The sequence below is a fragment of the Molothrus ater genome, chromosome 2 (genome assembly GCF_012460135.2).
Source record: "Molothrus ater isolate BHLD 08-10-18 breed brown headed cowbird chromosome 2, BPBGC_Mater_1.1, whole genome shotgun sequence".
Classification (NCBI taxonomy): domain Eukaryota; kingdom Metazoa; phylum Chordata; class Aves; order Passeriformes; family Icteridae; genus Molothrus; species Molothrus ater.
This window is the reverse complement of record NC_050479.2, coordinates 33,532,232-33,558,907: the sequence shown is the minus strand read 5'-3', so window position 1 is coordinate 33,558,907 and position 26,676 is coordinate 33,532,232. Positions and strand designations below refer to the sequence as shown.

Genomic DNA, 26,676 nt, shown 5'->3' with positions numbered 1-26,676 from the left:
GCCCCAGTGTGGTCTCTTCCAACCTTTCCCACTCTGAGATTCTGTTTGCCTCCGAGCTACTCCTTACTAACCTTTCTCGTCTGAAACACTTAAAAGCTACTTTATATAAGAAGTCAACAGTACAGTTTGCAGATGGCCCTTCAATGACTTAAACAACCCTTTCTGGTTTTGTTTTTTTTTTTTTTTTTTTAATCTCTGCATCCCGGCTGTAAGGATGCTCTCATCCCGTTACTACCGGCGCGGCTCCGCCCGCCTGCCCGTGGCGCTGCCCGCCCCGCTGCGGGACAGGATGTCCCGCCTCCCGCCGCTCTCCCGATTGGCAGGGAGCTCCGCTGGCGTACGGGGGGCCGAACTCTCCCCGTCTCCAGTAGCGGCGGAGCGAGGGAGGGATCGGCCAGCGGCTCCGCCGGCGGAGGGGTGGGGGGTGGGCGGGCGAGGGAAGGAGGGGCGAGGATTACCCGGGGCCGAGCGGGCGGCGGTGCAGCGGGAGCCGGATCCGCCGCTGCCGCCGTCGCTGCCGCGGCTGCTTGGTGAGTGTGGGAGCCCCGGCAGCCCCGCCGGGCTCGGGGGCGGCGGGGCAGGGCGGCGGCGGCGGGGGAGCGCGGCCTCCGCTCCGCATCCCGGGAGCGCCGCGGGAGGGGCAGGCGAGGCAGGGCCGGCCCCCGCGGCGACCCCTGCCCTGGGCGGGGCTCTGCCTCCGCTCCCCGAGCCCCCGGCCCGGCCCCGGGCTGCCCCGGCGGGTGGGAGCCGTCAGGGCGGTGACAGCGGGGCGGGAGCGCGGGGGTGGGATGCTCGGCAGAGGGGGAGCCCCCGGCCTCGGCGAGGAGGGGGTGCGGGTGACCCTGATAATCGCTTTATGTTGGCCTGCGGCTTGCGTAATCTGCGATCAATTATTTATTTCATGCACCACTTGCGGGGCTGAGGGGCAGCGTTAAGGCCTTCGGTGTGGCTCAGCGCAGCAGAAGGGAGGCTTCCTTCCCACGGGTGTGACAGGGAGGGGATGTGCAGGCTTTTTTCTGGGTTCAGGTAGTATTCCTAATGCGCGTTCCTCTCCCCGTGCAAATTCAGGGGATGTGAACGAGCGAGGTCCTTCTTCATGATACATTTTTAAAGATCGAGTGTAAGCCGTCCTAGTCTGAACAAAAATAACCTTGTGTGGTTTACTTCATGTGCTAGATTGTCCTTTTTTTTTTATTTTTTCTTTCTCTCCGCTCATTCTGTAGCAGGTTGGGCTGCTCAGCCAGCCTGGAGAGAAGGCTGAAGAAGGAAACATGTCTTCTGATTCTTTTTGTCTGTCTGCTCAAGCAAGGTTTGACTCCAAATGGTTGAAGACAGACTTGCAGGTAAGGACTTTGGTCATATTGCATTGTGACCTTTCAGGTGCTGTTCAAGGATGCTTTTAGTCCAAAAAGCTGACAAGTAGAAGATTGCAGCTCTTGAGATAGTGCATAGGTTTTCCCAGGTATGCTGATTTATAAGTGGCTTTGAAGAAACACCAAGTTATTTTGATCTGCAAATAGATCTGCATTTTCAGTCCAGTCCCTTCTGCTTTGAAACAAGCTGGGCTACATATGTGTGTTATCTTTGCTGAGTGTCAAAGCTCCTGGCAGAGTATGTGGCATTTCTGCTAGAACTATAAATTCTTATTTAGGCTGTTGCTAAATGTCTTGCCTGCATATGAGCTGGCAGTTTTAATGCACAGGAGAACTGAAGCGAAAGGCAATGGAAATGTAATTTATATTTTGGAGAATTCAAATTAGATTTTGCTGCAGTTGTTTGCATTATGAATAGAAGGTTCCTTTAAATTTTGTCCTTTTTGAGCTTTTGTCAAAGGTACAAGGTTGAAATGGAAGTGGTCTTCATTGAAATATACCAGTATTTGATGAAAGTTTCTTTATCTTAGAAGATTTCTTCATTTAGCAAAGTTGTGTAATATGGGGAGGAGGAGGAGGATATTAATATGTTTTCTTAAATGCAAATTCTTTTTTATATGCAAATAAATGGAAAATATAGAGAAATAGAGTAGTTTGGGTCAGTTATGTTTGTTGTAGGTGAAATGAATAACTAGATTAAGTCCTTGTGTCTTCTCCTTCTTTTACCCAGATGTTGCGTATAGATCTCTTACTTTGAATAACCTTTCCAAGTTTCAACTCAAAACTGTGAAATTCTTTTTGGGGTGGGCCAGCCAGTGTTATTCTTTTGTTACTGTTAATGATAGTGCTACTGAAAAACTCCTAAAAATTCTGTCTTCGTGACTTAATCCCAGATTACCTGCTGATAGTCTACATGCTTGAGTTGTTCTTATGGTTAGAGAAGGATTTTCCCCATGCAGTTGTGATTTAAAAGCAGCCTTTCTCCAGTATTTTACATCAAACAAGATAAATTGGAATCAGAAGTGACAGATATAGCCTAAGAGATTCCATTATTTAGTAGGTCTTGAATGTAAATGCTATGCAATGACAGGGCTTGCTCTTGATTTGGTTAGATTATTTTCATCTTTTGTTCCTACCAAAGTAAAAGTTTCAGTCTAAAGTCAGATGTTTCTCTAATGTAGTAAATAAAGATGCTATACAACATTTTGGAGGCAAGCATATTAAGAAATAGGGAAATATTTTTTTTGTTTTCAGAAGAGTGGCTTTTAGATTACATTATATTGTATATAATGATTGTTGAATACAGGGAAATTTATCTGAAAAAGTGGCAACCTTTGTTTGTAACACCTGCTGACTATGCATTGCCTTTCTTTCTTTCTATTATATGGGGTGAAAAATGTGACTGTTCATGTGATATATCAGATTTTTCCTTTTTTGTAGTGCCTTTTTTTCTACATCACTTTTTTTTTCCCTAATTATTTAAACTTTTGATAGGAGGGTTTCAGTTGTCATGGATTATTTTCAGTTGTGTGTATAAATGCAATGATATTATTTGTGATTTATTAGACTGTAGCTTAGTTGATGTGTTACAAGACTTCCTTTTAATAATAAAAATCTGCATTTGTAGCATATTTCTATGAATAAATGCTCTTACTTACACATGTTCTTTATGTGTAATAACAAGTTAAACTCTTAATTGCCAGAGTACTCTTTTTTTTTTTTCCTTCCAATCAAGCTTTAGTCAGAATAATGAGAATAATGAAATAAGAGAACAGTAATGATTTGTCATGTGCTGGATGCAAACATCACTTCTCTGGAATCTGAAGACAAGCCAGGCCTCCTGGGTATAATATAATTTTCTTATTAGGTTACCTGTTTTTGGTATTACACAGGTCCTCATCACAGAACTCTTAATTGGATGCGTGTGTTCAGTATTTTAAAAAATTGAGCATGTGAATCTTGAGTAGCATCTTTTAATGTATTAAATGGCAGATGCCTTCTGTGAAGGACAGGGGTTTTGGGCTCTGGAGAATTTTTCTACTACATGAATGATTATTTTAGCTGCTTGTTGGCTAGCATGACCTAGCTGCGTGTGGTTATTTTTTTTAATGGGTATAAATCCTGAGTCTTAATCCTTTAAGTTCTATGTGTACTGAATATGTAGATTTCTTAATGTGCTTGTTTTTACTGGCTCAGCTGTAGAAGAGCCCTGTTGGTGCTCAAGAGACTGTCAGCAGGAATTGAAAAGGTGAACACAGTACTATGAGAGGTTTGAAGAGGACACGCTAAATTTATGTGAAAGGATTAAAATGACTACAGATTGTTTGGAATTGGACCCTGGAACTCTTCACTTTTTAGCTGCATTTTTAACTTCTCAGTGTACAGCAGTCCAAGAATGAGTAGGTGACAGTCCTTGTAGAAACAGAATTATTCTGGGGAATTACCTTAGGAGGCATACAGAGACTGATTAATTTTTAAAATAAATTCTGCTGCTAAAAAATTTGGGGTGTATTGCTAGGATTGGAAGTAAAATGGTTTCATTTGGTGGCCTAGTATCTCCAAAGTACTTTTTTCTTTTTTTACTTTTTTCCTTTGTCAGTGTTGCTAGAGAGTTTGTTTTTTAGACTTGATAACTGGCAGTTATTGATGATTAGGCCAATGAAATCTCTCTTAAAATTATTGCATTCTTTTTTGCATTTGCTCAAGATGTTGCATGAATAGTGTAATACACAATATTCTAGTACTATTTGCATTAATAAGTATTATGTTGTGGCATTAATACAATAAGAAAAGAGTGACATGTGGATTGTAGCATGGCTTGTGTTTAATCACCTGTGTGCATCACTGTTGCAGCTGGTGTCCAGGCCAAATTTAAATGTTCTTACTCAGTTTTGGGATGTTACTGCTGTGAGATAGAGGCAGTGGGATGTAGCATGTTATTACTGCTCTTAAGTGAATATCAAAGGCACAAGTCCTTCTGTAGTAGCAGAGACCTTCTGGCCTGCACAATTACCTGACATGGTGTGAAATGTTAATGGAACTGCATCTTCACAATGTTTTTTGCTTATGTTATTTTTTCTGAAACTGAACAATACTATTTTAGGAAGCCAAAGTGCTCCACAAAGATCCAAATGCAACCTGTAACTGCTCCATGTCTTTTTAAAAACTTTGTAATTATTTGCATGATCTATGGCTACTAGTGTAATTTTGAAGTGCTCAGAAACATTTCTTTTACTTAAAAAAATCTAAATTTCCTGGTGGAGCAAAATAGGATACTCTCTGTTATCTGTAAAAACAGACTGTTACAGCAGCTGAAATATCAGGGTAGTACAGCTGAATATGAGAACATCAGTACACAATATGTAGTATGTTCTCCTATGACATATATCAACAGGATGTGTATAACATCATCATTAATGAAATAGTCCTGTGAAGTTATGAAATAGGTGGATTTTAGTGCAGGCCACTTTTTCATGTATCATTCTTAATACAGTTGCTTGAATTTATAAGTTACTTATTTAGATTTGAATTAATGCATTGAAAAGGCCTACCTATTGATGACTATTACTAGTAGGAACCATTACATTTATAGCAAACTTTGTGTGTCATGGGAGATTGTGTTTCAATGACTGTTCCTAAGGAAGACATCCTTTATTATAAAAAGGGAAGATTAAAATTGTTTACTTAAACCTAGGTAGGTACCCAGTTTGTGGAATCAAACTGTGCTTAAAATAATTCTGATTAAATAGATGTACTGTACAACTAAATTAGAATCTTATGCAGAGACCTTTAATTAGTGATGGATGAATAACTAAAAACTAGAATTGCTGTGAGCTAATGGGATGCATGTGTGTGTTCAAATGGAGTTTAATTAGGCTGCTTATTCTGGATCCTGTGGAGAACTGTTGTGCTTAATAGCAGGAGTTAGAGGGAAAAACTTTTATTTTCCTGTAGTGTGGAGAAAAACTTTAGGCAACAGTCAAGGTGTAGGAGCTGTCTGCAATAGGAAAATGCAGTATTTCCATCAGTTTTGATTGAATTCATGCTTGGCTGACTATTTCTGTCATTATCTTTTGTCACAGAGATGAAAATAATTTTTTTGACATTAAATAGCCACCTTTAAGAGTTGCATTAATTTGAAACCTTTTTACCCTTCCTTTGAAGTTACATTCATCATTTGTATTTTCTTGAAAATCCTACCTTCCAACATTCAGATCAGTGTCTTACTTGTGAGAAGATTATGTAAAGAAATGATGTCTTGGCTATTAAAAGCAAGAAGTCGGTGAAAGTTGCTGTCTCTATTTTGTTGTTTCCTGTTAATCTTCTTTGCTTTGGTTTTCTGATCAAAAAAATGAAGGGCTTATTTGGAAGCTCTTAGTAAACTGCAAATGAGGACTCCTTTGTAATTAAAGGAAGTGAACTTTGTGATACCAATTTTTAAAAGTTATTTTAAAACTGAAGTAGTGCTGTCTCTCCTAAATAAGTGATTTCCAGATGGAGGGAAAAACACTCCATGTGGTGTGATAGGTTAGAGAAATTAGATTTAATCCATAGGTTCAAATATTTGTGTTCAGACAGAGCTATTCTTCAGATGTGTAAAAATAGGGAATTGCATAATTTTTCTTTCTGTGTGACTATTTACTGTTAGTTTTTCCAGCCAGTGGAAGACCAGCACCCTGCTATAATGGGGATGTTTCTAGTTTAACCCCAAATCTGTTGCAGTAATGTGGGGCTGCTGAACCTTTTGATTTTGCTCTCTGAGCTGTTGAGCACTGTGTTTAGGTGTAGTGATGTTGCACTGTGCTCTGCATAGGTGTGATAAGCAGCTGTGGTCTCAGGGCATGCCTCGTTCAGCAGGAGAGGAAGGAAGCTAGGACAAAATACTAAGACAACAATGAAAAAGGAAACACAAATTGAATGGATTCAGAAAAGCAAAAACAGAAGAGAGACTTTGTAAAGGACTACTTCTGTGATTTTCTTCACTACTACTGGGCTGAAAGTGTTTTTCACTTAAGTATTTTTCTAGCTATGAAAGTTTTTCATGTAGTTTTTAAATTACAGCCAGTGGCTAATGCAAAAATAAGTGAATAGAAGAACACATTCTCCACTACCCTTGACAATTCTGAGGTGAAGATTATTTAAGTAGCTTATATTTTAAATTCCATATTGATGTTCTGTGGTTATGAAGTCAGTTTCTTAAATTTCCAGCGCAATTATATAACCAGGAATCCTACCTAAGTCAATCCTTGTCCTTTTGGGTAATTTGATTTTCCTGGCTTCGTTTCTCTTGAGTTCAAGTTAACTTTTATGAAGGCTTCTATGCTTTTTGCAGGGAAGTTTATGAAACCACCTTGATAACAAAATCTAATGTACTACATAGAGTTTGTCTAATTAAAATAGTTGACTTCAAAGCAAAATCAGAGCTGCTGATTATTCTTAAAATAACTTACTGAAAGCAAAATTGTAGCAGTGCTTTGAGAATTCTCAGGAGCTTACCCAGTTATGGTTGCAAGATTTAATTTTCTTGAAATGGAAGGAAATGTTAATGCCAGGGTCTTATTGTCTAAAGTTGATAGGGGTGGACGGGAATTTCACTGCCAGCCCTGTTGGAGGCTGGCAGCAGCATATGTCAGCAACCAAACTAGATACCCCTTGGACTTAATCAGATGTTGTACCAGACAGAATAAATTACAGTTCTACTGCAGAGATAAGATTAACTAAAGATTAGAGTGGAGGCAGCCCAGTTTACAGTAGAAGTTCACTTTAAAGTCTCCTTAGGCCCTTGTGTTTTTAGTTTGGGATAAGTGGGCAGGGCTGAGCCTTAGGTCTGTGTGGGAAGTGTGGATTTGTTGAGATATATGGCTTTCAAGTGATCATGACATGGTCTGGGGATGAGAAAGTGTGACAAATGATGGAAGAGCCTTGGGGTTTCAGAAGGTGAGATGCGTAGGAGATGGGGATTGAGAAGAGGTCAGTAGATGTCATGGGAAAGGACAAGGGAGATTTTTAGCTTGGGGAATGAGTAGGAGGATTAAGAACATGGGCCAAAGTTGCAAGGCAGTGGATAGTAGTAATGGAGTATAGAGCTGCTCTTGTCCTGGTCTTTGGAAGGAAGTGTGTAATGGGGCAAGCAGGGCCTTGGGGGAGATTTACAGAGGGCACATCTCTGGTACTGTTGTCAGTTGCAGAAGTTCAGTGAAAACTTCATTATTCTTAATTTGTTAACTTACTGAGTTGAAATTCATCCCTTTAAACATTTGCAAATGAAATTGCTTGATTCATATGAATATCTTTCCCTCTAATAATTTAGCAATCTAGTGAGAGAGACTTTACAGAACACAGGTGGCTGCTCTTGTGTTTGGATGTCCAGTATGTCAGGAACAATGAAGACACCAAGTGTGTTTTTCTTGTCTTTTACTGTAGCACCAATTGCCTTGTGAAGATTCTTCAAATAATTTAGTGGAGGGAAGTACCTTTTTTCTCTCTCTTTTTTTTTTTTTTTTCTGAACAAAGTTTTAGTTCTCTAGTTTGAACATTGAGATGTGTGATGGACTCATTATGAATGACTGAATGTGAGAGGTATCGGTGGGAGCAAAGGAAGAAAGTCATAAAATACTGTAGGAAGAAAAAAATGCAGGGTTGGGAAGTTAAAGCAGACACTCTTCCACTACACAGAAGAGTGTTATCTTCAGCTGCAAGTTTCACAGGGTCACAAATGTTTGAGATTGGAAGGACCTTTGGAAGTCATCTGGTCCAACTCCCCTGTTGAAGAAGAGCCACCTAGAGTCCAGTGCCCAGGTCTGTGTTTGAATGTCTTCTGCATATCTTCAAAACTTGGGAATCTACAACCTCCCTGGGCACCTTGTGCCAGTGCTCGGTCTCTCTCTCACAAGGAAAATGTGTTTCCTGGTGGTCAGAGGGAAGCTCCTGCATTTCAGTTTACACCCATTCCTTTTGGTTCTGTCCCTGGGTACTACTGAGCAAAGCCTGGATCCATCTTTTTTACACCTTCCCTTCAGATTTCATACACACACACACACACACACACACACACACACACACATATATATATATATGAGCTTTCCTCCCAAACCCTTTCTCTCTGCCTTTCCTCATAAAAAGGGAGTTCCAGTCCCTTAAAAATTTTCGTGGCTCTTTGCTGGGCTTTCTCCTTTTTGTCCATGTCTCTCACACTGAGCCTACACTGGACCTGTAGTGATGCCTGAGGCTGTTCCTCCCCAGCTGTAGGACTTTGCACTTCTTCATGAGGTTTAGGATCATGAGGTCAATCCATTTCTCCAGCTTGTCAAGGGCCCTCTGGATGTCAGCATGACCCTCTTTTGTATCAACCACTCCGCTCCATTTCTCTTGGCTAAAAGAAATATTTCTCTTAAGGGAGCAGTAAATTTTCTATCGTGATTATGTAATTTTGAGATCATGAAAATAAACTTGCTTAAATAATTTATCACTTAAAAACTCAGACTTTTCTTTCACTTTTGGCTAATATATATAGCAAATACTAGATATCTGCTGAATGTTGAGTAGATTAATAGTAATTGTGTTACAGCTGAAATTAAGTTGCCATGTTATGACAGATGGATTGGTTGTAAATACAATTTCTTAATTATCTGTTCAGTTGGTTGCTTTGATTATTGCTGTAAAGTCAGTCCAGTGTTTCTTTACTTTCATACTTGTCTCATTTTTTCCCTTCCCCCAACACAGATACTACTGACAAAATGTTAACTACAACCTAAGTAGTATGCAGAATTGTTTATCTGAAGGCTGCTTATGGTATTCGGAGAGGGAGGTGGAACTCTGTGACTTGGTGGTTCCTCTATCTTTTTGCAACATACCAAGAAAAAATTACTTTGATAAGACTTTGAAACAAATCCAAGGCCAAAGAAATTTTGTTTACTTTTACAATTTTTAGTTGCATGAAAGAGTTGAGTGAACTTTGTGCTGTGTGAAAGAATTAGAAGTTGGAGAAAAAAGTTCCTGATTCTGCTTTATATGAATGCTTTCAAAAGTAATAAGTAAGTTTTCTGAAATAGAACAGTTCTACATTATGAAGAATCTGGCATTCAAAGCCTGGAGACATTTAGATTCTATGGGCTGTGAGAATGATTTTCCATACTAAGGTGATCTGAGAATGTAAAGTAAAATGTGTGAAAAAGACAGTTTATTAGAAAAAGATCTGTAATTTCTGAAAACTATAATTTATTATGCAGCCCATATGGAAGGTTGCCTCACTTACTATTTTTCAAGCTTGTATTTTACCATAGGTTAGCATTTTACAGGTGAAAGATAAAAAAAAATAATGTATCACCACTATATGAAATAAAATCACTGAAACAACTGTTTTACTTTTTTTTACACAGGAAAAAAACTATGAAAAGTAAATTCCCTAGGTGTCCCACTAAAGTATATGACCACATCTAAAAAAGGAAAAAGTGAAAACCATTTATTGTTGAAATATTCATAAATATAAAAAAAATCAGTTAATGGTGAATGATTTTTTTCATTGTTGAAATGCAGCTTCAGGTTATTCCAATTTTAAAAAAATGAAGCCAAATGTAAAGCTCTTAGCAAAACACAAAGCAGGTCTTTGCAAAATCTCCTTATTCTGTGTAACACTGAAGTACAGGGACTGTACCTTTCAGTAAAGCATGGTCAGGGTTCGATTCTGGTGCTGTACAACTGATAAGTCACAGATAAGGTGAATAACGTCAAGCTCACACTGCATGATTCTGCCCCTGGTCAGGCAATAGTAAGGGACAGACAAGTACAATGTGTCAACTCATATTTTATGCTGAAGGAAGAATTATGGAGATCATTAATACGTGTTGCAGTGGATTTGTGAATATGAAATTCTCAATATGAAGTCAAGAAATTACTATGGGCATTTAGTGTGTTACAGTGGTGTGAAAGCACGCAACTTGTCTTTTAATTCCTGTTAACTGGGATGAGCTGGGTCAGCAAATCTCTGCCCTGCTGGTGGATGTGTCTCTTAGTATCTGTAATCCTTAATCATTACAATGTAATGATTTTATTTTGAGCTGTTTCTCGAGACAAGTGGACTTTTATGTAGTGGTAAATATTTTATGGCAGTTGTTGCAAGTCACATCTTTGTATTACCTCTCTGTTAAAACACTTTGGATTTGATTGCTAGTTACATAACACAAAGAAGCTTCTGAATGAACCTTCAACAAGTGCTGTATTTTCTTTTCTTATTTTTAAAAGGGTTTTTTGGTGATGTTATGGGGGTTTTTTGTTTATTTTTTGTTTTTGTTTTTATTTTTTTAATGTGGTCCACTGCACCACTGTGGTATGGAGAAAATACTCTGTTTTTCAGTTTTGTGTCCTGCCCTCCTCCCTTATGCTTTATAGCTGTGAATTACAGCCTGGTTATTATGGAATTCACTTGGGATGCAGATACCTGTTCTGCAGCATTTTATAAAGCAAAAAACAACATCCATAGAAGAGAAGTTGTCCTGCTCATTAGGATTCTCCAAGGGAGATCCAAATTCCTAAATCATTAGGAGACTTGTGTTACAGCCAGTGCTTTTGTGAGTGGTTCCAGCTAGCAGAGTCTGTGTTCTGTTGCCAGTATTTGTGCTCTTGAGCACAGAGTGTATTGGGAGCTGACCTGGGCTCAAGCAGCCCTTTGCTCTTGCTCTGGGTGTTGCTGGGTTTAGGCTGATCCATTCCATAATCTGGCTCTTGGTGGGAGAGGAGGCATTGGAGCAGTTGGAAAGAGGAGGGAGGGTGGTGAGAGATGCTTTGCACAGCAGGACCAGATTGAACTGGCTGAATTCATTTACAAATCTGTGCCTTGATGTCATCATTCTGGTTAAGATGCCCAGCTCTTCAGCTGCTGGTTGGCGAGGGGACTGTGAGCTTCTGTGTCTTGGGATTTTATGCAGCTTGACTTTGTTTGAATAGCTTTTCCTGAAGAGAAAAAGGACTCCCCACACCCTCTCCCTGCCCCCCAGCTGGTGTCATCTTGAATGGGTGGATAGTTCTGGGGTGACAAAGTCCATGCCTTTAATGAAAACTTATCACCAAAAAAAGTTCATTTTTCTGGACTCGAACCTAAAATTTACCATTTTGCACTTTTAATTTGAAAATAGCATAGCTAGACAATCAGATTCTGAAGATTTTTTTAAATCCTTGTCATACACACACACAGAAAATCTCATTTCCAGTGAGATGGTACATGTGTTTTCTTTCTTCTGGGATGATGTATAAAATCAGATGTGTTTTTAGTGTTAGCTTGAGTTGCCTTGAGAGAAAAGTGTGTGTAACTGTATGTAATGTATTATTTTTAACAGCTTGCTTTTACACGAGATGGATTGTGTGGCTTGTGGAATGAAATGGTAAAAGATGGAGAGATTGTATATCCTGGAACAGAATTAATACAGAGTGGTGAACTACCTCCAAGAAAAGGTATGAATTTTAAACTTCTTTTAATTTGTTCGTTTTTTTTTCTTTCATTGTGGTGTTGAAAATGGACTTCAGCTTTCATACTGTCACGAAACTTTTGTTCATCATCACCTGTCTATATGATTTGCAGGTGTTAATGTTTTGAATTAAATACAATTGAAAGTGATTTCTAAAAAGTGTATGAAAAGGTAATGTCCAAGCCTCCAAATGAAGGCTTAAATCTGTTCTAGCCTTGTGAAATTTAACTTCATAACTAGGCATGTTACTATGAGAGAGGCTTGGCAGTGTCTTTTTGTTTGGTATGCTTGGTGTGTTTACAGCTGTAGCCTTTGTTTAAAGGAAGTGGACTGAGGAATGGGATAAAGCTGATACTGCTATTTCTAATTTTGTTTACAGTCTTCAGCAAGTAACTGAAAGGTCAGCTGAAAAACTGTCCACGATCCGCCTGAGAATGTAGTGTGTGGTGTGGGGGGGGTTTTTTGGGTTTGTTTTTTCTTTTAAGTTTTCCAGTGTACTTGAGAGCAGTTATAACACTGCAAATATTGCAAGTGGCAGAGTAATACATCTGCTTAGAGAGATTACTTTGGTGGGAGTGGATTTTGTTTTGCAATGGGGAATGCTGGAATGGAGTGATTCTGCTCTTGCCTTTTTTTCACTTTCACCACATAAGTGGTGCTCTTTTAACTCCATACTGAACAGAAAATTAAACTGGTCAAAAACTAAAATATTTCTTTCCTCATCTGGCTGAAATAGACTCACCAAGTGGTCAGATAAGTTTTGTCAGTAATTTGTGAAATTCCCAGATAAATGAGGAGATGGGTAGAAATACTGCCTTTGGTAACAGTGAACTATTTTTTTGGCATCTGTTACTTCCTGAATTGTACTGTGGAATAGACATGATATTTCAAACCAATAATGCTGAATTACTCATGTAGACAATTTTTTCATACCTATAGTATGCCTTCTTTAAGAATAGGAGGAATGGATGTGTTTTTGACTAGAAGAGGTAATTTTTACAGGAAGTAAGATGCAGTAAATAATTTATGAAAGAAGAATGAATTATACATTTACTTATCAAGAGTATAAGCTTTGTAGGTTATTAGTGGCTGCATGCTGTAGTAAAAATCAGGTTATGCTCCTAAGTGTTTTAGAGTTAGAAAACTTTTGTCTTCCCTATGCTGCTGGCCCTTTGGAGTATTATTGTTGCCACTGGGTGAAAATACAGCTGATCTTATCAAGAAGGCTACTACAAAGCTGCTCTGAAATGAGTGGAGGTAGAGTAATGGTTGGTTTGTTCTTTGGGCTGGCTACTTCCATGTGTAGTAACAAAAGGCATTGTAAACTTTTTGCAATAAAGGGAAGTATTACCTCCCAAAGGAATTGTAGGAAATGGTTTCCTGTTCACTGACAGCTTGTGATAGAGGTGTTGTGGTGGTTGTGGTAAAACAATTCAACACACTGTGCTTTCATGTAGAAGAAGGATAACAAACATCTGTAGTACTGAAGGGTACTATATATATATATATATATACATAATCTATATTTTATTAGATATATAAATTATATAATGTATTTTTTTTTCTTGCTTTGCAAAATTATCTTTTTGTGCTGGATACTTACACGTTGCTTTTTAGAGTTGTACCTGTGCTAGTCCTTGACAGAAAACTGTTCTTCCAATATCTTTATAGCTAAGTAGCTGCAGAGAATTGAGATTTTCAGTTAATTATGGTGCTGTAGTGCTTTTAGTAATTCTGAGAAAGCTTATAGAAAGATATCAAAGTATAATTGTTTTTAATTTTCAGGGTAATCCTTGAAATATCATCTAGGAAAATGCAATCTGTCACTTCTGATGCAAAATACAGACAGCAGTATAAAATAAAAATCCAGAAGTGCTAAGTCAATCATCTATGACTTCATGTTTGTCCACCCTTAGGACCCTTCTGAACAATTATGAGAATTTATTTTTTTAATGCCAGATGTAAGTGTGTACATGTCTCAGAAGGTTCAAAAAGTGTTGAAGACTGTAGAAAACATTTATTTAAAAATACAGAGTTTCTGACACTTCAGTGTATAAATAAGGCTTTTATGTTACTCTGAAATGTCCAAGCTCTGATGAGGCTTTTGAAAGCCTTTTCATGTGCATAGTGGGGTGGTGGTAAAGGCAGACTGCCACTTGTTGTTTCCAGTACTGTATTGTGGTGGGCTGACCTTAGCCAGGTGCTCACCCTTCCAGCTCCTTGCCTGCTGCCCCTCCTCCATAGGAGGTGGAATAAAATATAAAAGCTTGGGAGTTGAGATAAAGCCAGGGAGATCACTTACCTGTTACTGTTGTGGGAAAAACAGACTTGGGGAAAATTAATTTAGTTTATTTTAGTGCCAATTAAGATAGACTTGTATGGTGAGTAACAAAGGTAAAAACTAAAACATCGCCTTTCGCTCGTCTTTGCTTCTGGAGGAGTTAAGTGTAAGTTTTACATAGCACAGATCATACCTGTTCCTTTCCACAGCTGGAGGGTGTATGTCCTTCTACATATCTCTTGAAACACTGCAGTAGTTTGGAAATTTAAATAAATCTTTTTCAGGCTCTTAACTCTTAGGATTAATGTACGAACTGTGTTTCAGTGAAGTTAGTTGTCATAAAGGCTGTTGTGTTGGCCTACAGGGTTCTAAAATACAGCTATCTTGCTAACCAGGCTTGAGGGGAAAAAAAGGGCTATTTTAGGTCACTGTCAATCAGGTTGTATGTTTGATCATGGAACCAGAAAAACTGAGGGTCAGTTTGCACCTCTGAACTTGCAGCTCAAGTTTAGTTTCATGAAATGAAAATCTAAAGTATTTATGTCTGTTTAGTTGGTACTTACTTTTTTGCATAAATGATCTGCAAATATAATTCAAGACAAGAGGGAAAAGTACACACAAGTAATGAGATTTATATAAAACCCAGTGGTTTCATATGAAAAGTAATATAATGTCAATATTCAGAGTTTGCTGCTAAATTGACTAATCTGGAGATGAACAAGAGAGGTTGCTGTATGTAGTCCCTTTTATTCAGTCTTTTTAAAGAAGTTTTGATTTAAGCCCATCCACTATACACACACACACACATATACATATATATATATAAATATATTTCTTCACTAGTGCTATAGCTCTCTGTTGATGCTGACTGGACTGTTCAGAAGAGGCACTTCATTCTGTCAGTGGATATTAGCAGTGGCAGCAGACTGGAAGAACATGCTATTGACAGCAAAAAACATCCCTTTTCCCTCTAGGAAGAAATAAAAGTAGTGCTTTTTTTTTTTTCCCTCCTGTTAGCAAGAATGTTTGGTTAGGAATAAGGTCTTTGTTTTGAAGTCATGGCACTTTAAGAAAAACATATTTGATAAATGTGTTCAGCAGAATGTGTTTGTATGTTTCCAAGTACCATCTGAGGACACAGCTGTGACAGTAGTGATGTCCAAATACAGGTGCACTTTCAGCATTGCATGTATTTCAAAGACAATCAGGCTGCCCTCAGGAAATTTGGATTAGATTAATACCTTGTATACTGGAATCCAGCTTCTGAAAATAATAAAAAATATTAAATAATATTATTCTTACTAAATTTTGAAGTTAGAGAACTTTTACTGTAAAATTTTAAGACATACCAGTCTCTTTAAGACACACAGGTCTCTTTTGTGGGTTGCTATTTTTTATTTATTTTTGATTCCTCAGTCTTCATAGGTGGAAGAGTCTGTTTCATTTAGCTGTTTTAAGTTTCAGAACAAAAATATAAAATTGTCAGCTTCATACCTCTGTCCTGCCTTTTGTAAACACTGTGGGCTTCCTTTTCTGTTCCCCCTTTCCTGAAAGTTGGGCTTTCTCTGCCTGGTGCCTCTAAATACACAAACCTCATGCAGTGTTGCACCTGCAAGCAGGTTAAATGAAGTCCAAATGCCACAAGCAATTCCAGAGAGGCTGGCAGAAACAAAATATTTATGACAAGAATAACAGCATGTGGGAATTGGTTATGGTGGCTGCTGTACAAACCACGTTATAAATCAAACTGTAGCAGTGTGTAGGGGTGTGGGCTGGCTCCTGCTTTGAGCCTTCTTTTTTTTTGTGTAAGGGAGAACTTGTTAAAAGTGAGAAGTGGCACTTTTCTCTTCTGCTTCCCCTGACCCAGCTGTGGTCTGTACACAGTGACTCAAGAATTCAGTGCTCAGCTGTGGGTTTTCATATTCTCTCTGCAGGGTAGGGAAGTCTGTAGTCACTCTGTTGGACAGTTTGACTTCAGAAGTGTAGAATGCTCTATTGTAAATTCAAACAATAATGTATTAAAAAATAGTATACAGGGAAGAAAAGAAACTTAAGATTCTGATCTCCTAACCCTAATTAGAAATAATCATCTAACCTAGAGAGCTGTATAAGTATGGTTTGCAAATGGTAAAGCATATCTTTCCCTCACAAATAACAAATACCGATTTTGTGTATGTAGGTGTATATATATATGGGTGTGTGTGTAAAACATCAAGGATTTTTGACAGAAAATATATTGCAGCTGAAATATTTCCTGGATCTGGGACTACCAAATACTGGTTTAGGGTGGTTATAAAACACAGCCCTTTTCTAAAGCACACTGTGTGACTTTTTGCCCTGTCAACATCTGTAGGGGAACTGTTGCAGGCCTTCTCTTGCCATGGAGGGATTCCCAACTACATGAGTTCATTGGCATTTCAGAGCAGCACAAGACCATACTAGAACAGGTGGTGGAGGCCACTATGCAGTGTCAGGTTTTTTTCCCCTCATTGATTATGAAATGTAAGTTCCATTTTTAGTGCTTCCTTTTTATGCTCTGTTTATACCAGATTAAGCCATGGCTGTGCAAGATAGTGCAGGCATGGTGAGCTGCTGTGCTTTGGTTTGGGAGCTCATTTCTAGCTGAGAAGGGTTACTTCAGTTGCTCAGTTCTGACTGCTGGCTGTACCTGCCTGCCTCAGTGTAGAGGTATAAGGGTGTGTACTAAAACATAATAAAGGGAAAGGTCTTTCAGGGAGATGTTATGTTGCTTCCCCCACAATATTCACAAAATTAAGTTAAATCATACTGACACACTGCATTGTATTTTTGAATGCATTGTTTTGAAAAGTGTCTTGTTACTTTGGTCTGTTCTGGTTTTGCTCAAGATATTTCTCCTATTTCTCCTCCCTGCCCCTCTTTCTGAAAAATCTTTTGTGAAGCATAACAGAACTTCCATAATTATGATGTCTGTGTTGCTGCTTTCAGTCTAGACTGATACCAGCTTTCTCTGTTATGTGGCAAGTAGTTTTTTTGCAAGTTTAGTGAACTGTCTGTGTGGAACAATTTGACATGGTCTTTTAATGTGATTTTTAGCTCATTTCCTTCCCACTTTTTCTCTCATTGCTCCTCTTCCTGGTTCATACAGACAATTGAAAAAAAAATCCTCCTGTGGATTTACCTGCCAGGGTTGTTTTTATTCCATACACAGCTTGAGTTCCTACCAGGACTGGGATCTTCTCTATTTGCAGTGAGGAGTTTGATTAAATGACTAAGTTTGTAGCCCTTGGTTGTCATCCTTTGCCAAGGATCTGTTGAAAAGCATAACAAGTTCTCCTACAGCTGCCTGTAAATTGTGTCTTGGCATAGCATCCTTCTACCCACTAACTAAAATTCCAGACCCTGCAAAGCGTATCTCTAGACGTGTGGGTGAGTGGAGAAACAGTGAGATTTATGGTGTTACTGTGGAAATATTCTGAGCCACTGGGGCTGAGCAGGGTCCTTGGTCTATAATGGGTTCTGTACTTTTCATGTTATTCTCCTGTGCCTCTGAAAAGAAACAGCTGGATTGAATCACATTTTGGACATTGTTATCAAACTGGTGACTCACAGACTGTTCCTCAGGGCTTGAGTGACACAGTTGGATTCTCTGTTTGCCACTTACAAGAAGTATATCCAAATTTCATTTTCCTGTTCTCAAGTGACTTTGCTATCTCTTCCTTGACCCACAATCTCAGCTCCATCATTGATACTGCAATTATGCCTCCTTTCCTTTTCTCCTGCTCTTCAGTCTTCATCTTCCATCTCCTAAACACCTGTCAGTTACAGGTCAGGAAACAGTGCTTTAATTTCAAATTTGGGTAATTAAGGTGGCACAAAAAACCCTTTTTTTTGGGAGGTCTTATTGTCTCCAGTTAAAAAAAAAACTTAACAAAGAGGCAATCACAGATCCAGTTTCAGCCAGATTAAGCATTAATTTTCTGATAGGCCAGATGGAAAGAATAGTTGAATGTTCTTGTACATTGTGATAGGTGCATTTTGTACATTCTGAGGTAATGAGAGCCTTTGATCTCACTCCATGAGTGTGAGGTAGGCTGCAGTCAGATGTTCCATGTCTGGCTACTGATGTAAACCTCTTGCTTATTATTTTCTTCTGATATATGCTGGTACAAATCTATTATTTTGGTGGGGTACGTGGGGTGAGAAAGGAAAAAAGACAAAATAGTAGTGATTATCTGTCATGTTGTGGCTGGGACATTTAGGGAGGGAGTCTCTGGACTAGACTGGCAGATAGGAATGAAGGATTGATCAGTTCTAGGAGCCAGGTAAAAAAGGCTGGAACTAAACTCTTCACAGGCAAGTTTCAAATGCTGGACTTGAGAAATTTTGAGTGGTATGGTTTGAAAAGAAGGTCAGAGTGAGGAAAGTAACTGGCCATGTGTCCCTCAGTTGCAAGGCAATCTTATGCATTGAACTGACTGGAGGTATGGATATGGAAATCCCTAGTCCCAATATAAATAAAGAGAAACTTCCAGCTGTCTAGTTCTACTCTCTTTAGAAAATTGAGACTTTCAGGCAGCCTTTGATTACAGAGATAAGTGACTAATGTCTGTGTTCTGACTTTGTGAAAGTAGTCTCAAAAGGATTTCACATGATGTTTTGTTGCTTGGGCAGAAAATGGTGGTATTATTTTCAGCACTTGCCAGTAATTACTAAGATGCTAGATGTTTTACAGATGTTGACATACTGCTGCATAAAAGTAGTGTAAATGCCAATGTGTAGCTCTCCTTGATTTTGAAATATAGGCTATTGCTGTCTTTTTTTATTCTTGGAAACAGAATATAAAACCAAGTAAATGCTACAGCAATACAGATAGCTGGGAGCACAGTCTGACTTCAAGTGCCTTCTTTGCAGTACTGTGTATTGCAAATCCTTTTCAATTCTTACATGATGGTATCTATATTAAATGTTCATCATGCTGAGGAGGTTACAGAGGTGATTTCTGGATTGCAAGGTCGCTGTCTTATGAAATGTAACGTGAGACCCAGCACCTGTGACAGTTAACATGATAAAATAGAACTTCCCCCACCATGTTCTCTTAATGATAGACAACATTTCTGTAAGCTTGTGGGCTGGGGATTTCACCTTTATATTTCTAATCTAGACCTGAATTCCAACCTGACTTGAAGGTAGCTTAACTGGTCTTTTTTTTCCCCCCTCCCTTTTGTTTTCTTTAGATGATAGCACTGAATGCCAAACTGCATCAAAGAAAGAAGAGCAGAATGACAAAGAAAAGAAAGATGAAGAAGAGACTCCACTGCCCACTTACAGGGCCAAATCGATTGTTGAGAGTTGGGTGTGGGGTAAACAACCAGGTATCACAGCTGTTTTGGTCATTTTCACTGACATCATGTATTCTATATACATCAGGAAGTATTTGTATCAAATGTTCTTGCTGACATCTGCATCTCTTAGGTTAGTGAAATAAGTTGGATACATGGTTTAACTGTGACTGAAATTAGACGTTTGCTGTAATTAATTTCAAGTTTAATTAGACTCTTGACTTGAAGAGTCAATTTGCCCCTTTCAGGCTGCTTGAAGGAATGATAGACCAACTTGAAATAAATGAAGTTACCCAGTGAAAAGTTCCAATGTCTTCAGAATATTTCTTTTCAGTTGCAGACATTATAAAGAAATTGCTTTGTTTCTGAAGCCTGAATTTTCTGCAGGCAGTAATGGTTTAATGGGTGATTTTTCTTTTTGGTTTCATGGTCTATTAGATAGGTTTGTGTGAATCATGGGAGGAAGTTTGAAATGCTTAGTTCACTTAACTGTTTGTCCTGACCTTTGCTGACACTAATTGCACCTGTGGTGGCAGTGGAACAGCAGTTTGTGTATTCACATCTCTGTGCAGGGGTCTATAAAATCCTGCTTTTGATACTGAAGCCATTTGAGGTTTGTGGCTGTTTGCTACTATAGAGCGGCAGTTCATTGTCTAAAATTGTCCATGTTTAAAAATAGCAGATGAGAAGAAGCCTCAGTTCAGTAGTTTATTTTACAGTTCCTGGTACATGATATTGCCTGATTCAGATGTTGGCATGTACAAACTTCAGAGACATCTGTTGTGTCACTTGTCCTTTCCCCTCACCCAGAAGCACTTGAAGATCCCTGGGAAAAGTATTATCTCTTCAGTGCCAGAATCTGCATCTGTGTAGCTGTGTTTGCTAGGGGACATGCTTGTTTCTGTTGAGCCACAGGTCAGCTGCCAGGCTGCTGTCCTCTGCTCTGTGCCAGCCTGCTTGCTCCCTTTCCTTGAGGACAGGAGGACAGATGGATTTGCTGTCACTCTGGTAGTAGGACAGAACCTTGCAGTATATCAGGAATGACAAGAATTGCCACTACAGTGGAAGTGGGAGCGAGAATTCAATGTGTTGTAGAGATGTGAACTGAAGGTCACATTACTTATGTCTTATATTCTTATTTAATGTGTGTTGCTGAAAAGTAAAATAAAACAATTTTACAGAATAGTAAGCTAAGTGTCAAAGATCTTAACAAATTTCTTCCAGCTGACCAAAGTGTTTGAGACAACATTTGGTCTTTAAGCTCACCCTCCAATTATTTTTTAAAAAATTGAAGAAGCAGTTTTTCAAAAGAAAAAGGATGTTTGTGTGTTTGGAGTTTTCAGAAAGAAGTAGCTTTCTGTCTTGTAGTTACTTTTAATGCTTATATATAGTATGGCTTATTGCCACATGTATGGATTCTTGTTCTAGAAATAAGGTGTGAAGACTTTATAATTTGTCAGAAATAAATTTTTATTCCTTGGTCTCTGTTACCATTTGTGTTTGAATTTTGTATCACCTGGCTGTGACAAAAATCCTTAAACAGCAGTTGGGAACACACTTGTGGTTTATTTGTACAATAAATGCATTTATTGTATAAATAAGCCCCAAGTAGGGCTTTTGTTCATGATTGCAGGTTACCTTGTAAGTTTTTGTTTTGCATTTGTCAGAAATATAGCTAATAGCTGCCTTTTGAGCCATCCTAATTGTGACTTGGTAATTAATTCTGAAAAAGCTACAGCATCAGTTCCATTTTGATACTTCCTGTTAATAGTTCATAAAATGAGAACTGTTTTAAGCATTTCTTCTATTATCCTTTGAAAAATGAACTTCTAAACATTTCCTTGTCAAATCCATGAGGGAACTTCTAAAAAGGAGAGTTATTTCTTAAATATATCATTGCTGATCAAGTAAGAACTAGAGACTTACTATGTCTTCATTTATAGTTTATATTCCTTTACAAGTAAGATATAATTCAGAGATGGAGATTTGAAGTTATGTTACAAAAAGAACTGAAGAGGCATTTAAAGTCAGTGTTTCAGGTCAATACACTGAAGTATTTCTGCTGAGCTGAATGATTTACAGCCTTACATTATGAAAATAGTAACTAGATATTGGACACTGTATGTTTGAGAAGTGCTGTAATGCAATCTTATTTTGCCAAGTGTGGGGTATCGTGGTGTTGAACTTCAGCAGGCTAATCTAGGTCAGTGGGCCTTGTGACACCTCTCCCCCATGAGGGCTGAGAAGTTGTGGGAGCACAGAGGAAAACCTGCTCATTAAATGTGCTGAGGAACGGTACTTCATGTGCCCCTCAACTCCATGCGTGTTTTGTCATCCTGGCACAAGTTCAGAGAAGCAAAATGCTTTCTCTAGGTCTCATTTAAGCTGAGATCACTGTGCTGTCAGAACACGGCAAAGATATCACAGTGGTTTTCTTTTTTTCTTATTTTTTTGTAACAGTCCTACTATTCCAAGAACTGTAAGAATACATAAGATAATAATAAATACATGTGTAAGTCATTTTTTGACTTTGAGGTTTTTTTTCTCTCTTTTGCATCTTAGTGTTCTTCTATTTCATATGCTGCTCTTTTGTGATACCACTGTTAAAATAATCGTTTTTTAAATGAATGCTCCCTTAAAATATCTTCTGCCTGTTGTATTCATACCAGGTTGAGTACATTAATAAAGAAGTTCCTGTGATTCTTCCTAAAAACCCTTGTTTACTACTTTCTTCTTTTTTTTCAGTTTTCTTTTCTGAAGATCTTTCAGGTTTTAACATCTTACACGATCTGAGGTCCAGGTGTTCAGCCCTAGGTATGGGGGGGAAAAAAAGAGAGGAAACTCTTTGAAGTGGTTGTTCAAAGCCTACAGAAAATAGAGCAGTATTTCATCTTCTTGGGCTTCTTTTTCTTAGTTATAATATGCTTAAGGTTGGCTGTATTGAGCACACTTTTTTCAGTGTTGCACCTTATTTTTCTGATATTGTTATACAGTATCCCCAAGATTGCACCAGGAAATGCTTTATGGGCACTACTGAAGAGGCAAGGTTAAAATTAACCATGTGACTTCAGTGAGCTTGTTGGGATACTTGTCATTGCCAAGTGCATTGTATTCCTGCATTTGTGTTATGAGAGAAGGACATAGGCAGGACTTTCATCCTGTAAGGGGCTTTTAGTTACACAATGAAATCTAAATTTACACTGTGTACAGAAGTAATTAAAAAGTAGTCATGGCATTGAAAAAAACCCTTCTTTTAGCCTTCTTTATTGAGATACTTCTGGTTTTTATCAAATTTCTTTGTTCATACTTTCAAGTTTAGATTTACAAACGCTTTACAAATGATTTATAAATGTGTCGGTGTGTTTTTTACACACATACAGGAATTAAAATTCTTGCTGTTTTGTTCTGTGCATGAATATTAGAACATCAATTTAAACAAGTTTTGCTGTAAAACTTTGAAAATCATAGAATTGTAGAATAAGCTGAGTTGGAAGGGACCCATGAGGATCATTGAGTCCAATTTTTGGCCCTGCCCAGGTCACCCCAATAAGTCACACCGTGTGCCTGAGAGCATTGTCCAAACACTGGCGCTCAGGCTGGTGCTGTGACCACTTCCCTGAGGAACTGCAGTGCCCAACCACTCTCTGAGTGAAAAACTTTTTCCTGGTATCCAACCCAAACCTCCCCTGCCTCAGCTCTGTGCCATGTCCTTGAGTCCTGTCACTGGTCACAAGAGTGAAGGACAGGTACCTGCCCCTTCACATCCCCTCACAAAGATGTTGAAGATCACAATGAGGTCTCCCCTCATTCTCCTCCAGGCTGACCAAACCAAGTGTTCTCAGCTGCTTCTCATAAGGCTTCTCCTCCAGCCACTTCACTGTCCTGTAGCCAGCCACAAAATGAGATGCATTCTCAATGCACATGTGGCTGATCAATATCTCTCCTATTGAATACTAATTAGGTGAAGTTTTGATGTTGTTCATCTTTTGAACAGGGGAGCAGAAAGCTAAAAGCTAAATGACCTTTAGGCATTTTAGTCTTTGTTGGTATAAAATAACATTGAAAGCCTATTTTGGTTTTGTTTCTGAAGGCAATTCTGTGTATGTGATGGCATTTTTGTCCTTCCCTCTAAGTTTTGAATTTGCTCATTCTGGAGGTTTGAAGGCTCATTAGAAGCCTGTTAAGCCAAGCCAGCTGCATCCTTTATCTCCTCTTTGTCCAGTGGAAATAGTGTGTAGTAGAAAGGGAAAGAGAAGACAAAATATGAAATTCTCTAGGAAATTAGAGCACATTAGTTCTGCTGGTGACAGGAATGTGTACTCATTATAACAGTAGATTCATGCCAAATTCTGCTTGAAATGTGTTTCCAAGTCTCCAATCTCTCCACACTGTAACATCTATATTTGCAGTTACTAAAGTTTGTGAGTCAACCTGGAAACATTTCAGCCTGATATTGGCATTTCTAAGGTGCCTCATTTATCTGTCACAAGCATGTGGTGTTCCGTAAAAGAGCTAATGAAATTAGTGTTAAAAAACCACCTAGCATGTTAAGTTATTTCTTTGTTCTGCTAAAACAGGAGCAGACTGCCTTTGGACATGCTACCTGTCTTAGGGCTAGTGTCAGAGATGGTATAAGAAGCTGCTCTCTTCAGCTGTTTGTTTTGTTCAAATATCTGAATAGCACCACTTCTTAACTCTGTTCTGTCAGATAGGCTGGGTTGAACAATTCCTGTGTTTTTCCTTTGAATGCAGGGAACTTTGGGCAGGAGGAAGTCGCAAGTGAAAATGTGTAGCTGTGTTTGCTGAAAGGAGGAGAGATGTGATAAATTTTAACAGAAGAGGGTAAAACCCTTGCCTAGCTCTACTGCAGCCAGTAACATACCTGACTGTAGCTGCCAGTTAACAAGTATTCTGCTAATGGTGGTTTGAGAAATTAAACTGCTGTGGTATGACTCCAGCCCCTACAGTGCAGGTGCAGAATAGGTAAATAATGTGTCTGCCTTTCACAGAATAACTGACAAAGCATAGGATGGTTGGCATCAAGGGCTGGTGTAGTGACATAGGAACAGTTTTGTTTAAAGAGTTCCCTGTAACCTTCTCAGATGAAATTTGAATCGTTGCTATTAATAAGCTATTCTCTCATTTGACTGTTCAGTTCATCAGTAACAAGTGTTGCTCACATTTGAAGGTTTATTGAAATGAGTTTCACTGCTTTGATTCCCAGATATGTTTAAATCTTTTGAAAGCTTAACTAATTTTTTTTGTAAAGATAAATTTACTTATTGTGGAATAAGAGAAGATTTAAAGTGAGGAAGTGTATAGATATATCTCACTTAAAATAGTGTTGCTTTTAATAAAACAAGACAGTCCTTGGTTCAGTTTTTAGATGTCTGAGTTATAAGGATACTATTACCTGTTCCAGCCTTTACTACACTTTGTATATGAACTTTGTTTTGCATTCTTGAAATACTAAAGAAAGTTTATATAAAGTATTTGTGAGCAGAATATTGTAATTTTGGTAGAAAGCCTTCCTAAAATTGTAGCCATTTTTAACTGTGAAGGCACATCCTTCTCCCCCAGCTTTCTTAACCTCCCCTAGGTCTGAGATCATTGAAACATGTCAAACCCTAAACCTTAACAAGGCAAGAAATGTGTCTTTCTTAGTTTATGTAACACCGGGATGTCATTGTGGCCGAGTGAAAGTGGTTAGAAAGGTTTGCAGTTGCAGACTTTCAGGGAAAGTTCCTTGTGAAGTAATTGCTGGAGGATTGGAGAGTAGGTGGCCTCTGCTTGTCCTAAGTGTTTCTTTCTAGTAGTCCCCATGATGGATTTTTCATTAGTGTGTTGTTTTGAAACAAAGTGCTTTTTCACTTGAGTCTTCAACTCTCAGAAGCAATTTTAGAGACTTTCCACAATTAGGTAAGTTGCCAGGCAGGAATGAAGGACAAATGCTGTTGCTCTGTATTACTTGACAGACTGCTGAATCTAGCACCCAGTGCTTGTTTTCTGTAGCACCAAACATAGTCTTTTCCTCAAACACAACTGTTAAAGTGCCTTCTTTTTTCTTCATTGACTATTTCTTTACTTTTCCTATGGATATGAGACCATAATTTGGGAATTGAATCTGCAGGATAAAATTATTTGTTGAAACAGTGTTAAGCAAAGTCTCTTTGTGAAGAGGAGAGCATGGGTCATTTTGTACTTTGGTGTTATAGCCTGGTGATATTTTAGAGGGTAATAGGTCTTCAGTGTTCAGGAAGGGAGGAAAAAAGTCCTGACTTATGTCTTCTTTGAATGGTTTGCCTAGAGGGATCATGAAAGTAGGATGTCAGTATTGACTATGTTCTGTTGTGGTACACTGTGAGATGGTTTTTTTGTGTGTGTTTTTGCTCTGTGCTACTCAGTTGTTTGGGAAATTTTGTAGAGCTAAAATTAAGTGTGATGTGGCTTTTTATAAAATTTCTTGTTGATTTTGTCATATTTCTTGTTGTTTGAGTCAGGATGTATAATTGTTGCTGTCACTTCTATCTGAGAGGTCTAGACTGCAAGGTCTAAATTGCAAGGAATATTTTTTAATCTGTTCTTTCCTGTTGGAAAAAATAAGTCACTCAGAGTCAGGTGGAAAGATGTGAATTGCCTAGGGGAAGGAATCTAACACATTATGAAATGGTGAAAGGTGAGTAGCAATGTTGAAAACAGGCTGGGATGCTGGCTGACAGCAAATCCTAAGTGACTGTGGAATGTGATCCAGTGGCAGGAAGAGTTGCTTGAATTCTTTCCTGGGTACACAAAGATGGGGGACAAAACCTTGCAATAGATTTTATAGCTGCAATTGCAAAAGAAGTTTTATACCTCCTTAGATTAAAACCTTTAACCATAGAGACTGCCATAAAAGTGTCTAAATTTCTATAGTTAGGAGGCACTTGTTCAAAAAACAATGTTGATTTTGCATGGTTTTGGGGTTGGTTTTTTATAATTATTTTGAAATGTGTCCATCTTCTCACATTGTTACATATATGCAGACATATGTTTTTTTTTTTCATACCCCTAGTTAGGTGTCATTTAAAACAAAGATACTTCTGTGTAGCTGCCAGGCAACAAATGTGGTTGGCTTAGGGACAAGTATAGTAATGCAGTGCAGAGCAGAGTGGGGTGGCTCAGTGACCAGACTGTTAATGAAGGGAAAGAAAAGAACTCCTTTAGGAATGCACATTGTTGGTGTTTGTCTTAGGAACTGAAGC

The 26,676-nt window shown here is 38.5% G+C and overlaps 1 protein-coding gene across 1 annotated transcript in view; it reads left to right on the top strand.

Moving 5' to 3' along the window:
- Positions 1 to 466: 466 nt before the first annotated feature.
- The window catches only part of HERC2 (HECT and RLD domain containing E3 ubiquitin protein ligase 2), a 104,107-nt gene continuing 77,897 nt past the window's right edge, over positions 467 to 26,676 (top strand). Inside the window, 4 exon segments of the mRNA XM_036387038.2 lie at positions 467 to 530; positions 1,224 to 1,343; positions 11,705 to 11,819; positions 19,331 to 19,468. Of these exon segments, the coding sequence (XP_036242931.1) occupies positions 1,272 to 1,343; positions 11,705 to 11,819; positions 19,331 to 19,468 (325 nt within the window). The 5' untranslated portion in view covers positions 467 to 530; positions 1,224 to 1,271.